Below are 16,549 nucleotides of genomic sequence, written 5' to 3'. Positions count from 1 at the left end.
ACATACTTTATTTTGTTCGTAATGGCCGAAAAAATGATACTTTTTTAGTAACAGAGTGTCGATTAATTTGTTAAATAGACGCCAATGTCTATCGTAATATCGTATTATCTGTTCATTAAATTGTTATTTTATATAATTTATATATTAATATTTACATGTTTTCATTATTTTTAAATGTGCTCTTTTTGTCTTCAAATTTCATACATACAGGCTCATTTTAATGTAAATTAATTTTAGTTGTCTTTTGACAAAAATATACAGAAAGAACAAAAACAAGCAATGCCGTTGCATGTCGCGAGTTGCATGTCGAAAGGTGTGTACAATTTCATGCGGCGCCGCAAGAACCGACCGATAAATTACGTCAAATAACCGCGAGAGCAAATAGAAATCAAACTGTCCAGTTTGATGTTTCGCACTGATCTCGCGGTACCTTGACGCCATCCGACTGTCTGTTCTTGCGGTGCAAGATGAAGTTGAATGGCTTGTTCAACTTCATGCGGCGCCGCAAGAATCGACAGCCGGATGACGTCAAAGTTCCGCGAGATCAGCGCCGAATGAAGTCGAACAAGCCCGATCACGTGGAAGTGGCCTTAATTTCCCCGCCTCCACAACAGTTCGGCCCTGTGATTGGCTGTGTATGTCGATCTGACCAATAGGGTTCTTGGGTAGTGACGTTGTTTTTTGCCGCTAAAGTCGAACCCCAGTAAAGTCAGACAGACAGGCACCCAATCGCAAGGCAAAGCTTTTGGTAAGTAATTTAATTTGTTAAATACAGTACTTTAATGTATACTGACATTGTATATTATAAATGGCTTGATTCTCTTGGTTCAGGCGTGGCAGAGTCGTGTGTGTGGTTTGTTATACATCAGTTTGTTTTGTTTTGGAGGGATTTGGCGGTTAAAGTGTTCTTGCAGACAGACGCAATAAAACAGCAGAAGCAGAACGGCAGAAATGCAAACGTTATGTATATAGATGTTTTGTAGTCGTTAAGAAACGAAAAGCTTTCTTATAAAGACGTGTTTAAGATCTTCATAAGTGGATCATGTGTATACCATAAGTCTATACTCAATATGTAAACCATTATTTCAATGATCAGAGATTACGGGCTTTTGTTTTTATAGGACAGGGTAACTTAACATTATCTGGGTTTCTACCACACACAGTCATCTTACAGACATCTGTCCCTTCAGACCGACAATATGGGAATTCAAGGCCTGTTGCAGTTCATCAAAGATGCTTCAGAGCCCATGAATGTGAAGAAGTATCGGGGGCAGACAGTAGCTGTGGACACATACTGCTGGCTCCACAAGGGGGCTTTCTCATGTGCTGAAAAACTTGCAAAAGGGGAACCTACAGATCAGTAAGTTGCATGCATTATATGTTAGATACAGTATAATCTTAAATAATTACAGATGCAATATGCAGTATATATATACACACACACACACACACACACACACACACACACACACACACACACACACACACACACACACACACACACACACACACACAGACAGAGCCACTTAAACTGTATGATCACTTCTTGTTTTGTATTTAAAATCAGTTCATGTGCTCCCTGGGATTCGAACCCACAACCTTAGCTGGTGCAATGCTTATATTCTACCAATTAAGCCACATAATCACACTAGCCACATTATGTTATAATCAAAACTAGGTTATGTTTTAGCATCTTCTAAGTAATCACTTTTTTGCCTAGAATTTGTAAAAATGCTCATTCGGCTTTTTTTTAAATCAACCAACTTCTTGAGGTATCATCCTATGATGCTTTCCTAAGAATATTCAAGGAATTTCAATATTGTAGCTATTTTAAATTCTGTATTCCTGTGTGTGTCACGCAGGTATGTGTCCTACTGTATGAAGTTTGTAGAAATGCTTCTTTCTTTTGGCGTTAAACCCATCTTGGTGTTTGATGGACGTAACTTGCCCTCCAAAAAGGAAGTAGAGAAAACCAGACGAGAGTAAGGACAGACATTCTGCTGCAAAAATACTAACGTTTATTTTCAAGGCAATACATTTGAAGTAAAATAGCAAACGGGAAGTATATCATGTGTATCATCACTACCAGGCGTCGACAGGCAAACCTGCAGAAAGGCAAACAGCTGTTGCGGGAAGGGAAGCTATCAGAGGCCAGAGACTGTTTTACCCGCTGTGTTAACATCACCCCATCCATGGCACATGATGTCATCAAGGTAAAACCATTAATGCACAATCATGATATCTGTAAACATTATCTCCTGGGCCCGGTTTTTGAAAAGGGTTTAATCCGGATCAAAACCAAGATTGGATTATGTGATCTAATCCGATTATGTAATCCGTTTTTTCTTTTGAAAAACCCATTTTCAAGATTTGATTCAATCCGTTATCCAAAATCTTAGTGGATTACTTTTGAAAAACCGGGCCCTGGTTTCACAGACAAGGCTTAAGGCTAGTCTTAGATTAAAACACATGTTTAAGATCGCTCAACTGAAAGTAAATAGCACTGGCAGATCCTAAAAAAATGCCAGTGCCATTGATTTGTCTGAAGATAAACATCAGTAACATGTTTTTATAAAGCATGTTTATAAAGGATGCTTAAACACCTTAATTTAACTAAGACCTAGTCCTGGCTTTAGCTAAGCCTTGTCTGTGTGAACCAGGCCTAAATTCATTTGTTTTTAAATAAGATATTGTACTATTGTACATTAAGTAAACAGTGAAGGGTATATTTATGACTTTCCACTTCAATTATTTGTAATCACAAATGTACCGAGTTTTCTTGGGTTTTGCTTCTTCCAGTTTTTTTCATGTGTGTCACCGTCTTGGATTTCAGGCTGCCAGGACACGTGGAGTGGACTGTGTTGTTGCTCCATATGAAGCTGATGCCCAGTTAGCTTTCCTAAACAAATCTGGCATCGCTCAGGCAGTTATTACAGAGGACTCTGATCTACTGGCATTTGGCTGCAAAAAGGTACTAGTAGTAAAGGTCCCAAGTACCTGTAAAGATGCTGACCACCTTTGATGTCATGCACATTTGGAAGGATTCATTGGCTGCTTTGTACTGTGGACAGCAAAATCTTATTCTGACCGCTACAGATCAGAAAGATTGAACATGACGGAGGATTTACATCACAATATTTTGTAGAATCATGGTTGGTCTGACAAAACCCACGAATCACTGGTTCATCCTGACTATACGTGACAGTAGCTGTGCTTTGTTGTTTTTCATCGTATGCTTGTAAATGTTTAAAAATTATGAAGTAACTAGAGACAGAGAATGTTACTACATTTACAGCTTCATAACATTTGTTGTGTTTATTGTAGGTGATTTTAAAGATGGATAAACAAGGTAACGGTCTTGAGATTGACCAGTGTCACCTCGGCCGCTGCAAATCACTCGGCAACATATTCACAGAGGAGAAGTTTCGTTACATGTGCATCCTCTCTGGCTGCGACTACCTGCCCTCCCTGTATGGCATCGGTCTGGGAAAGGCATGCAAGCTGCTCAGGATAGCCAATAATCCAGATATTCTGAAGGTAAGAATATACAGATTAAAAGAAAAAGCAGAGTATGTGTACATCTAAGAAACATTACATATACACATTAATATTTGCTAAAATGGATAAATAGTTAACGGTGATTGGTGAATACTGTACACACACAGACACAATTTCTGGTTGTGATCATGTGATTATAGGTGCAGGTTTTATCAAGTTCCTCTTGCTCTGGTAACGTTCCCACGGGGCACTGAGCTCTGTGTTTATACTTAGATACTACCTTATAATTTCAGCCTGATTTCATGCCCCATTGCACAAATGCACATTTCTCTGTGCCATCTGTGCATTTGAAGCTGAAGTGAGATGATTATATATCTTTAAAGGATAAAGATTGCTAGAGGCAATTAAACATTTTCTGGATTATCTGAAGAAGAAAAAAAATGTAGAGAGGAGAGACGACAAGTGTGAGATCTTTAAATTCTGCTCAATTCTGTATATACGTACAGGTGATAAAGAAAATGGGTCAGTACTTGAAGATGGACATCAGTGTGCCTGATGAATACATTGAGGGTTTCACCAAAGCCAACAACACATTTCTGTACCAGCTCGTCTTTGACCCCTTGAGAAGGAAGGTGGTTCCGTTGAACCCTTACCCAGATCATGTCGACCCCACCTCCCTTAGCTATGCTGGAACGTATCCTTTACATCACAAACCAATCAAACAGGATGTTTCTACCGTGCAGTTTTTTATCATGTTAACCATACATTTTACAAAAACAGCAATTAATTTGAAACCTTATGATTTGTTAAGAAATGAATGTGTAACAATGCTCTGCTATTTTAAATTGAACTTAACTGATTAAATGCAGTAATGTGGGAGATGAGAAAGGACTAGAAATGGCTCTTGGAAATCTGGACATTAACACGATGCAAAGGATTGATAACTTTAACCCTGATGCACCTCACGCTGGGGTAAACCAGACATTTTTAATCTGAATTTATTGCTTACATTTCTATTAAATAATATAATATTTTTTCAACAAAATACCGTTTTTCCCCTCGTCTCTTTCCTACAGCCCACTAAACCTGCTCGTAGTAGTGGTTGGAACAACAGAAGTGACAACTGTGACGCATTACAGAAGAGTATTTGGAGCAAGAACTATGAACCTGGCAGCAACCATCCACAGAGTCCCACCAGCCCCAAAAGACCCCCACCCACTCGGGGCAAAGAGAGGATTGTTAGTGTACAGAGTCTGAAACTGCCAAAGAGGGAGTCACAGGTGAAAAGACCCCGTGAAGGTAGGTAGTCCTGAATAGCCTTAACACAAACAGGAAAGGTGCAGATGCACAGTATTGTGTCTTTTGGAAAACAATTATTAGTTTTATATATTTCGTAAACTTCAAAATAGGACACTAATAACTGCATTAGGTAACAGGAACAAAAGTTTTACATGGAGTATACTGAATGTTGTAAAATCTTCATATAATCCAAAAAAGACTCTTGTGATACATCTAAAAGTCAGAGATGTAGCACATGAATTGCTATATTCTCATGTAGGTAATGCAGATTCAAGTCTGGCATGCACCGTATCCCATTAGTATCTCCACTCTATTTCTCATTGAACTCCACTGACCTTCTAATATAGCAAAAAGTCATCCTTTCTAAAGTTTTTTTATTTTCTGTAAGACTCCGGTCTCTCTGTGGACGACCTGTTAGGGCAGTACTCAGCTAGTGTGAAGAGGCATCGTCCTGAAACTCCACCCACCGCTGACTCATCTGTCTCTAAGGAGAAGGAACGTGTCAAAACAGCTGGACTGCCCATGCCTCGAAACCGCTTTGCAACACTGTTGCAGTGGAGGAACCAATCAGAGGAGGGCACTGGAGGACAGGTCACACGCAGCAGGTACAAGAGCATCATGAGAAAATTATTAAATGAATGAATGCAGTTGCTATCACAGACTCTTATACTGTAAAACGTACATTTTTATTTAGACAATTTTTTATTATTTAAGTGAAATTCCACATTTTTGAAAATATGCTCATTTTCCAGCTCCCCTCGAGTTAAACATTTGATTCTTACCGTTTTGGAATCCATTCAGCTGATCTCCGGTTCTGGCGCTAGCACTTTTAGCATAGCTTAGTACAATCCATTGAATCTGGTTAGACCATTAGCATCGCGCAAAAAATAACCAAAGAGTTTTGATCTTTTTCCTATTTAAACTCTTCTTGACTCTTCTGTAGTTACATTGTGTACTAAGACCGACGGAAATTAAAAGTTACGATTTTCTAGGCAATGTAATGGTAATGGTATTACGCAGTGCCCAAAATAGTTCCCTGCCATTGAAAGTTACTAAGGGGACTATTTTCGGGCAATGTGTAATATCACTACGCCTGCTGCAGCCATCAGCATACATCAGCAAAGTCACATACGCCAGTTTGAGAGTATAGTCCCAGCCATATCTGCCTAGAAAATTGCAGCTTTTAATTTTTTGTCGGTCTTAGTACACGATGTAACTACAGAAGAGTCAAGTTTTAAATAGGAAAAATATCAAAACTCTTATTTTTAGCACGATGCCAATGGTCCAATCAGATTCAATGGACTGTGCCAAGCCACGCCAAAAGTGCCAACGCCAGACCCGGAGATCAGCTTAATGGATTTTAAAACGGTAAGAATCAAATGTTGAACCCTAGGGAAGCTGGAAAATGTTCAAAAAAAGGGTCCCTTTAAAAATGTAGTTTGTTTGTTAAAGGTCTCGTTCTTCCTGTGTTTTTGAAGCTTTGATTGTGTTTACAGTGCGCAATATAACACGTGTATTGTGTTAAAACATGCTATTTTTCACACAATTTACTTATCTGTATACCGCTGTTTTCACTGTCCTAAAAACGTGCTGATGTCTTCCTTGTTCTGTGAAGTCCCTCCTTCAAAAATACGTATTGAGTTCTGATTGTGTAGTTTGTTTAGTGTGTTGTGATTCGACAGCAGCTTAGCTTAGCAGTGTCGTTTGAGCTTAGCTGGCGACTGACGTATTCCTGTAGGCGGAGTTTAGTCAAAAACTCTTATATTGACGTAATTAAAGCAGGGAGTAGAGGGCTGTAGTCCAAACCGGCTGTTCGATGTAGGCTTTGAAAGGGGAATTCTGTTAAAGAAAATATATCGCCCAACAGTGAACTTTGAGCTTTATCATTTTGCAGGTATTATTTATGTTCAAACAGCAACATTTCACGCTAACTAAAGTTTGAAAAATAGGATCAGGAAGAGCGTGACCTTTAAAGGCGCTGACAATAAAGTGTCAAACTTTGCAAAAACAACATAAAATTCCCAGCAGACGCACATTCCGCTCCTCTATTGCTTATCCACAGATCTTAGGGTTCCCCCACCTCCCAAAATCTTTGTTTAAACGGTACCAACTAATCTTATCAACATCTCTATCAGGTTTTTCTGCCATGGTGAATCAAATGTCAGAGAGACACAGGAAGCCTCTTCAAAACAACATGCACCTCAGCCTATAGAGTCTCCAGAAATGTGCCTCTCACAATCTGGTGACAGACAGTCCTTGTGTGAGGAATCAGACACTGAAGAACAACAGGCCAATGATGATCAAATCAAAGATGAATCATCCAGCCCCTCTGTGTCACCCTCTCACCCTTCCAGGCCTGTCAGACCGGGTCAAGGGGTCTTTAGCTGGTCAGGAAGCACCAGAGAACTAAAAAAAACTACTTTACATCCACCCTCAATTACCACAGATAGACCCGAGTCATCACCCACACCTTCAGGTTTATCTGCCCTACAGCAGTTCCACAGACAAAAGGGGAGTTTCTCCTGGAAAGGATCTGGGAAGCTTTCTCTCTCATCTTCTCCTGTAGAGGGCACTGGAGATTCTGAGAAGTCCCCTGATTCTCCTCCGTCTCAGGACAGTGCATATTTTTCTCAGTCCAGCAATGCCCCATCTGGTGTGGAGGATTCGCTAACCAGCTGCCTAGGCACAGAGGACATCACAGACAGGGTGAGGAAACCAATTTCTTTTGTAGTAATCAATCCTAATTATTTGGTTTATTCATGTTTTAGTAGTGCAAACAAACCCCCAAGTATGTGCACAATGTTTGAAAGCCATGTTGATATTTGAAATCACCTAAACATACACGCCCCTACCCCAATAGAATCTGGACCTTCTTTTGATAGACCCGCCCCTACGCAACCCCGACAAGGATGTCGGTCAGTAGACACGGTCCTTACTGCTGATTGGCTACAAGTGTGTTTTGGTAATCGGCCCGAATCCCTTTTCCAAAGCGTTTTTCAAACATTGTGCACTCCACCTTTAAATAGTGTGGTAAAAAGTGTACAGTGTCCCTGTATCTCAATTAGTAGTGCATTGTTTGCTGCACAAAAGGTAATGGGTTCACACATACTGATAAAATGTTCACCTTAATGCACTGTAAGTCGCTTTGGATAAAAGCGTTGGCCAAATCAGGGTTCCCACGGTTCCTTGAAATCCTTGAAGGTTTGTTAATCCGGGGGAGAAAATTCAAGGCCCTAGGAAGTTTTTGAAAATATACATGCATAGATACAGGTCATTAAAAGTTCTTGAATCTATTTTATGCAAGAAGTTTTCTGGAAAAAAATCCATATTATTCCCTGTGTAGTGTAGGATAATGGCGTCTTTGGCAATATTTCAGAAAGCGATATATTTCCTGGCTCCCACGTCACCCTGTCTTTGTCGTTAAGCCGGTGAGGCATAACCCGAGACGTTTTCATGTGTCAAACACAACTATGCAAAAATTGGTTGATTTTATATACACACTCAGACGCACTTACCCCTGGAGGCGTCCCCAAAGTGTCACCGCAGTGACGCAGCGCGAGTTCCCTCGAAAGGGAACTGTAACAATGTGGGCTCTATCTTACACCTGGCGCAATGCGCGAGGCAAGTGTCTTTTTCTAGTTTCCACCCTGTGCAATTTTAATTTTCACGACACGTTAAGCTCCGCGTTGTTTAAATAGCAAATGCATTTGATTTGCACCCCCTTTTGTGCCCCATGGGCGTTCTGGTCTGAAAACGAGGTGTGTTCAGGTGCATTGTTGGCGCGTTGCTATTTTGAGGCAACTAAAATAGACTATGACATTGACCAGCGCAATATGTTTTTTTTTTATTTAAAGAGCGCATTAGTAATATGCCCCTAAACGCGGGTTTGCTTAACACATACATGAATGCGCAACAGCACAAAAACGCTTTTAAATATGAAAGATTAAAGGATTGAATGTAAAAGATTATTATTAAGTCTCTTGGACATAAATGAGGACTAATTATGAGATGTTAGAAAGCACAAAGAGCTGCTTCACCTGCAGCCTGGTAAGTAAATAAATGCTTTGCTTTGAACAAATGCATCTGTTTTTAAATGTTTTTTTTTTAAATGCTACCTCGTGGGTTTATTGTATATGATGACTCTGTACCTGTGGATATGGTAAGATGAGAAACATTTTTAAGTAATGCTTAAAAAAACTGACACTGTCCAAGTGCTGAACCTTGCGGAGAGCCGTTTGTAAATTCTTTATCTTCTGTTTGTTACAAATAAAGTATTTTTACAGTACAAACCTTTTCTTGCTTACTTGTAAATTTTTTTTAATGATATTGGATAGCCATACATTTAAAGCAATTAAAAGCCTGCTTTTTTACTTCCATGACTAAAAGAAAACGGGTTTTAAAGGTTTTAATAAAAATAACAATTTCAATACAAGTGAAAAGCAACACAATTATTTAACATTAATCTTAAACTGGGGATCTTCTTCCTCCGCTTAGTTTTTCAGTTTACAAAGTCCGTCAATTAAATAGGGATTAGACATAGCGCCAGCGCAACTGGCTTTTAAAGGGGATGAGAGCTGAGACTCTCATTGGCTTATTGCATGTTACGCCCAAAATACTTCCATGAAACATTAAAAAATAGGACCATTTAGACGTTGCGCTGTGCGCTTTAGACAATGCACTTAGATCGTTAAAATAGGGCCCTGTATCTTAAAAGGTAACACGATGTAACCTTACTCTCACTTAAAATGTGTCCTCACATTTAGTCCTTGAATTTGAGGATATTGGACCTGGAAAGTCCTTGAAAGGTCCTTGAATTTGAAGTTAACTAAGGTGTGGGAACCCTGCAAATGCATAATAATTGTTAAAAGTGTATTGTTTTTCTTTACTTGATCGACCAGACAAGCCTTACAGATACAGTAGGGGAAGAAAACCTAGACTAGAATATCATAGAAACTGAGCTTTTGAGGGGGTGAGTTTTTTTTAAATGGGTCTGAAAGCAACCACCTAAACATCCTCAACCACCCACAAGTTTCACACATTTTTGTAGTCAGCTCTTCTCTTCTCTTTACTTTTTCTTTTTATTCTGTTTAAAGGAAAAGGAGAGAGATTCTGATTGCTCCAACAGCCCAAGCAGTTCTCCCACCGAGAAGTCAAAACCTCCTGCGAACAAAACAAAGGCAGGTCCATTACATTATGATTGTCACAAAATACCCAAAACCACGGGACTGTGCATTTAAATGAAGCGTTGATATGATTTGTATATAAAAATATTTTTAAATCCCTTTCCCCACACCTCCACCCTCAGTTTGACTTTCTCCATTTGTGACTTTCTAGGTTTCAGGGTTGTCCCGAAAACAGCCTTGTGGGCAGGGTAAAGGTGGTAAAATTGAGACATCTACCCCCGCTAGGCCCAGCGGTCTGAGAAAGAAACCAAGTGGAAAGAAAAATACTGTCAACAATGAGAACCGTCCTGGCCTGCAAGCCACCATCAGTGGTCTCTGGGGTGCATTCAGTTTCAAAAAGTAAGTCTGTCTGTGTAAGTATTTGCTTGTGTCAGACAGTGTTCATTGGTTGTCATTACCACCTCTGTCTAGTAGGGGCAGTGTAATAACAGTGTATTTACTTATGCTTTATTGACATGGTAATAAAGAGTCAGTTTACATGGCCAAAGCATTATTAAATATACATAAACAAAGACAGTGAACAAATGGGAGAGGTTTGGTTACTTGGTTGTTATCTACACAACTCTTATCTGAGGTGGAACTAATTGTTTAGTTAAAGTGAGAAAGATTTGTTGTAAATTAGAGAAGGGTGTTGACTGGTTCACTCTTAAAAGAAAAGCATCCTCATTATGCCATGGGCGAAGGCTCGAGAGATGAATAATAAGGGCCTGAGTCAGCAGCTCAAAGGGGGAGGGGTCTAATTTACATGAAAATGAAACATGATGAAGTCTGTATAAGGGCTGCGGTGAAACTAGGGAATCATCTCATGGCAACTTCTCTCTTCTTGCTTTGTCACTGTGCGAAGCTGCTTAATGAGGAAATATTAGCTTGCTAAAAGGCATTAGGTTTTAATTTAAAATAATAGTAGGCCTGTGGAAACCCATTTTCATTTTTTGTGATTTATTGCTTTTTACATAAAATCATCCTACAAAATGTAAAGAACATTCTGAAAATATAACCTGATATTACACTCTTTGATTAAATGAGTTAAAAACAACCCATTAGTGTTGATTCTGGGACAACACACTAAATGTGTTGTCCCAGAATCCACTTATCTCTCTGTTATTATTGAAACAACACATTCTGTGTTACTTTTAACACAACTTGTGTTATTTTTTTACACAAAATGACACAGAATGTGTAAAAATTACACATAATGTGTTAAAAGCTTAACGCACAAAGATGTGTAAAAAATCAACACATCCTTTCTAAGAGTGTAATAACCCCGAAAATAGTCCCCAGCTAGGTAACTTTCAATGTGACTGGCACTAAGTTTGTGTAGTTGCAGAGCTGGGGACTATTTTTGGGCGCTGCGTAATGTCATTGCGCCTGCTGCAGCCATGGTACGGCAGCAAAGTTTCTTGATTATTACACCAGAATGAGAGTATAGACTGTTTCAGCAGTAACAACATCAACAAGCGGCTTTCGTGGTCAACACGTAACCTCCGGTAAACTCCGCTAAGAATAAATAACAACAAAGTACTTTAAACTTAGTTTATTTATATAACAAGCAAAATAAACAACACGTAGATTACCTAGGTAGGAAACAAAAATATTTGTTATTTTCGATGAAGTATTTGTTTCAGAGTTCATTTTAGTCCACTAGTCAGACCATTAAAAAAACTGAAACAGGAAGTAAAGTTCGGACCAGACGCGTATCGCGTCACCGCATGTGCGTCCAATGAAACGGTCTATAGTTCCTAGCCATGTCTGCCTAGAAGATTGCAAGTTTTAATTTTCCGTCGGTCTTAGTACATGATGTAACCACAGAAGAGTCAAGTTTTAAATAGAAAAAAATATAGAAACTGTTCATTATACAAACTCGGCATTTTTGAATGCGATGCTAATGGTCTAATCAGATTCAATGAATTATGCTAAGCTATGCTAAAAGTTGTAACGCCAGACCCAGAGATAGGCTGAATGGTTTCCAAACTGTTAAAACTAAGATGAAAATGAGCATATTTTCCAAAAAGTGGAGTGTTCCTTTAAGTGTCCATAGCACTTAAATCTTCTTCATCTCTCCAAAATTGTGACTGCAGTTGGCTATAATATGAGACATGCAAGAACCAACAGTGCCGCCGTGTCTGCCTGTGTTGTCAAACCCGATACAATGGCTCTTTATTTTGATTATATGCAGCCCCTGGTTGCTTAATGCTTTTGTTTGGTCAGTCTGCTGCTGCTAGCGTACATTTTTAAAATATTTCCTTTTGTGTTTCACAGAAAGATCAAACAAACAAGCATGATTTAATCTGACCCCTCAAGAACAAGCTAAGAAAATGTCACACTCTTTGTGGATGTAGATGTATGCATTTAAATGTGTATTTATGTATTTGTTTAAGGGACAATCCAAAAATAAGCGTATCCAGAAAAGGAGAGCCGATGTCCCCAGTCAGAGAGAATGTGATGATGGAACCAGCTGAATCAGATAAAAAGATTCTCATCCTCGCAGAATGATGTCATACTTTTAACCTGTTGATTGATACTCTGTTAAGAGTTACCAAATCTTTAAAATTTTCTTAAACATACTGTGTATGTTCATGTATTTGTACAATAATTCAATAAAAATGTTTTAGTATAATGCTTTTTTTTCTCCCAGTTATTACATTTTATCCTCAATTCTATCTTTTTTTAGATTCTTGTACAAAAGTTTATGGTATGTGTACTACTGTGTATGATTGTTCACTAAAGTAGCTCTTACTAAAGTTTTAGGTATTGGAATTAGAGTTGAGCCAAATTCCTAATGAATGAGCGTGCCGTGCATGGGTTCAGCGGTATTTGGATATGTCAGGTATGCATTGTAGAGGTGAAAAAATGCTTCTGGAGCAATGCTTACCACTTGTCTGAGGAGGATTTGTCTAAGGTGGACATCAGAGGAACCTTCTCAAAGACGCTTCGTTATCGTTTTAGCTTCACAAAAATGCCTGTGCTCATTCTGAAACACACGCATTGTTGTCTAAGAGTCTTATCAGAAGTATCTTGGTCCTGAATAAGACTAGTTCTCTGTCACGTACTGTACCTCAAATGCTTTTAATGCATCTAATTCACTTGTGTCAGATTGTTAACTCATGTAAAATACCCCCAGCTAAATCCTTGCCCCCAGCTAAATCTATACTTCAAAGAAATATTACGGCCCCTTAAGAAATGCTATGACATTTTACAAACAATGTTTTGTTGAAAGAAATAGTTTGCCCAAAAATGAAAACTAGCCCATATTTTACTAACCCTCAAGCCAGTCTAGTTGTGACTTTTTAGCTAAACACAGTCAGAGTTATATTAAAGGATTAGTCCATTTTCTTAAAAGAAAAATCCAGATAATTTACTCACCACCATGTCATCCAAAATGTTGATGCACTGAAAAAAACAACTTGTAAAATTTACTTTAAAAAATCCTCGTAACAATTTGCACGAACTTTTTTTAAGTAAAATTTACTGCTTTTTATAAGTAAAACTTACCTACTAAAATCAAGTAAAATTTACTTTAAATTGCATGATAAAACATATGTTAAATAATTAATTAAATGTTACTTAATTATTTTATTTAGAAGTTAGATTTATTTTAATCGTTTAGGTAAAGTCTATTAGTTTTTTTTTTTTAATTGAAGCATTGCTGTCCTAATAATATTAAATAAATCGTATTTTCTGTTTGTTATTTTCTTTAACATATTAATATGGACCTAGTTCTTTTAAGTGTTATAAATGGCATTATAACACACAATTCATGACTGACAACAAGTAAGTCATTGAATAAACTTGATTCGGAACAGAAACGCACACAAACTGTGTTTCTGACATGCATTATCAGCACTGTGGAGAGAATTACAATACAATGTTCTGAACAGGGTTCATGTAAAGAAACACTGATCACCTGAACGGTGACTTCACAAAATTATTATTTACAACAAAACAACATCAATAATATAAGAGCTTAAACCTTTATGACATTTTGCTAACAAATATTTAAGTAGTTAAAGTTATTATCAGTTCTTATTCTGTGATAAAGCTTAAAAAATAAAAATATTCAGGCGCAAAGAATTGTGGGTATTCCTTACAACATGTGCAAATAAATGTAAGTAAATTTTACTTAGATTTTTTTAGTGTAATGGATTTAATATTTTTAAGTAAAATGAACTAAGATAAGCTAAAGTTTTTGATTAAAATTTACTTAATTATTTTAGGACTATGTGCAGTGACTATAAAACATAATACATTATACATTAAATAATACAAGAAAATATCTAATAAGACTTACTATTCCCACACAGTTCATTTTTTACATGAATTATTTGTGTATTTATCATCATTTTACTTAGGAAAATCTAGTTCTCAATAAATGTTAATATTATTATGTAGAAATTATGAGAGTTAATCCAATAAATATTACTACACCAAAAAGTTCGTTTTTTCAGTGTGTCTTTCTTATGAAATTATGTTTTTTGAGGAAAACATTGCAGGATTTTTCTCATTTTAAAGGACTTTAATAGAGCCCAACATTTAATACTTAACTCAACACTTAACAGTTTTTCAACGGAGTTTCAAAGGACTATAAACAATCCCAAATGAGGCATAAGGGTCTTATCTAGCGAAACGATTGTCATTTTTGACAAGAAAAAGAAAAAATATGTACTTTTAAACCACAACTTTTCACTGTCCACTACACCATTGGCTCCGACATTAATGTATATTATTTAACATCTTGAAAGCAGACAGTAAAGAAACCATGCAATATTTTGCACAATTTGCTGTCAGCTTACAGGTAAAGCAGAAAACTTGGGAACCTTTTTTCGTTGGAACATGTCTGTTGTATATGTATACAATTATATTTGACTTTTGAATTATTATTTTTAAATATATGACACAGACATTTTTTTATTGGTGCCAGTGAACATTTTGGCAGGGCAAGTCAAAACCTGAACCATGGGCCAGTATTAAAAATTCTTTGCATTGAGCCCTGGAAATATTCATTTATTTTCATTTTGGGGTAAACAGTTAAAAAAAAATTCTTAATCCATTAAAAAAATTAACAGCCCTTAATATAAGTAGTCCCAGATGAGCTAATCCCCCCCAAAAAAAATTACAAGAAGGTACAAAATTTGTCATCTAAAAGGTGCATGTTGGGGTAATGCATTATAAGTAATGTGCATTACATAAATAATATTACTTTTCTAAAGTAACGAGTAAAGTAACACATTACTTTTCAAATGTACACATTAATATTTGAGTTACTTTTTTAAAAAAGTAATGCAAGTTTTTTAGTTTAATTAATTAGATAAAAAAATGATGTACTGAATTAAACTAAACGTAGTCACATTATGCACTCTATGCGTACACGCCTATGTGGGAACACTTTAAGTCAGAAACTGAGATGGCTGGGCAGAGCTCGACATTTTTGTGATGAAATATGCAATTTCTAAATGCAGAACTTTTCATTCATAAAAACACCTGCAAGGCCTGAAAGAGATCAAGCCTCAGCCAAGAAAAAGTAAAGCAAAAGTAACTAAAAAGTAACGTAAGCATTACTTTCCATGAGAAGTAAATAAGTAACACAATTAGTTAGTTTTTTTGGGGAGTAACTTAATATTGTAATTTATTATTTTTAAAAGTAGCTTTCCCTAACACTGCGTATTAGTACCTCAGAAGTACACATTGGTACCTTAGAGGTACATACTGGTACCTCAAACATCCATATCTCTACCAAAATGATACATATAAGTACCTTTCTTAAAAAGAACTGTCCCAGGGACAACTTTTATATTTTTTTCTGAGAGTGTGGACAATCCTATTGAATAAACCTATATTTTAAGTGTCTCTCAGCTAACACTCAACCATTCATAAACCCATTCATAAGATCTGCCTACTGTATATCTTAATTTTAAGGTGCTCTGACCTTGTGCAATTTGTCTTAAGTTACAAATACCTGTATGGGAATGTGGAGTTGTTGCATTCCTGAAGTCACGGTGTTCAATCTCTGCCACGCCTTAGTTTACAGGGGTACTATTGAGAACCAGCAACAGATGAGTTATTGGCCATGCACATTACAGAAACAATTATAACCGAATCGAACCAAATCGGACGTGTGCTCATAGACCTCTGGAATTTGGGATGTAGATTGATTGGCTCAGATTTTCTCTTTGTCTGTATAAGTCCTTTTGTATTGTCTTGCCTTGAGTCATAAGATAGTCATGCGTGTCAGTTTAGACAGTTTGCGTCAGTCTTTCTAAGAAATATCAAAACAATCACAAGAATTAAAGCTTTTGTTAAAGGGATAAATATCAAAATTACCCCATAATGTACTCACCCGCAAGCCATCTGAGATACATATGTCCAGCACATATCTTTCAGACCAGCCCATAAAGTCTTTGCTTTTCTGTATAATAAAATTGGGATCAGCGAACAACTTCTGACTTTAGAATCAAATAGAATATCTATTGTCACTGTACAACCCCAAAAACGTGCATCATCCTTCACAGAGGTAATCCACACGGCTCCAATGGGTTAATAAAGGTCTTCTGCGGTTAATCGATGTGATTTTT

The 16,549-nt window shown here is 37.3% G+C and overlaps 1 protein-coding gene across 3 annotated transcripts; it reads left to right on the top strand.

Annotated features, from left to right (window-relative positions):
* The first annotated feature begins 553 nt into the window (after positions 1-553).
* exo1 (exonuclease 1) lies at positions 554-12,597 on the top strand. 3 transcript variants are annotated; one of them, XM_055172624.2, is made up of 14 exons: positions 554-748; positions 1,191-1,360; positions 1,863-1,982; positions 2,090-2,213; positions 2,834-2,971; positions 3,325-3,537; positions 4,005-4,192; positions 4,368-4,470; positions 4,575-4,797; positions 5,186-5,402; positions 6,933-7,503; positions 9,891-9,974; positions 10,132-10,319; positions 12,359-12,597. In XM_055172624.2, exons 2-14 carry the CDS (start codon positions 1,200-1,202, stop codon positions 12,471-12,473), a joined length of 2,445 nt encoding a protein of 814 aa, XP_055028599.2. In that variant the 5' UTR covers positions 554-748; positions 1,191-1,199; the 3' UTR covers positions 12,474-12,597. The 3 variants fall into 3 exon arrangements, with proteins under 3 accessions (XP_055028599.2, XP_055028600.2, XP_073725490.1); XM_055172625.2 differs by having other exon boundaries at positions 1,164-1,360; XM_073869389.1 differs by having other exon boundaries at positions 1,122-1,360.
* Positions 12,598-16,549: the final 3,952 nt, after the last annotated feature.

This window comes from Misgurnus anguillicaudatus, chromosome 7 (assembly GCF_027580225.2).
Source record: "Misgurnus anguillicaudatus chromosome 7, ASM2758022v2, whole genome shotgun sequence".
Taxonomy (NCBI): Eukaryota; Metazoa; Chordata; class Actinopteri; order Cypriniformes; family Cobitidae; genus Misgurnus; species Misgurnus anguillicaudatus.
Note: the sequence above shows the minus strand (reverse complement) of the source record. Positions and strands in the feature narration are given on the sequence as shown.

Coding starts and splice junctions, on each gene's coding strand:
- exo1 (XM_055172624.2), top strand. CDS start 1,200: ATGGGAATTCAAGGCCTGTTGCAGTTCATCAAAGATGCTTCAGAGCCC. Junction 2,214..2,833: donor TGGCACATGATGTCATCAAG/GTAAAACCATTA, acceptor CTTGGATTTCAG/GCTGCCAGGACACGTGGAGT. Junction 4,471..4,574: donor CTGATGCACCTCACGCTGGG/GTAAACCAGACA, acceptor TCTTTCCTACAG/CCCACTAAACCTGCTCGTAG.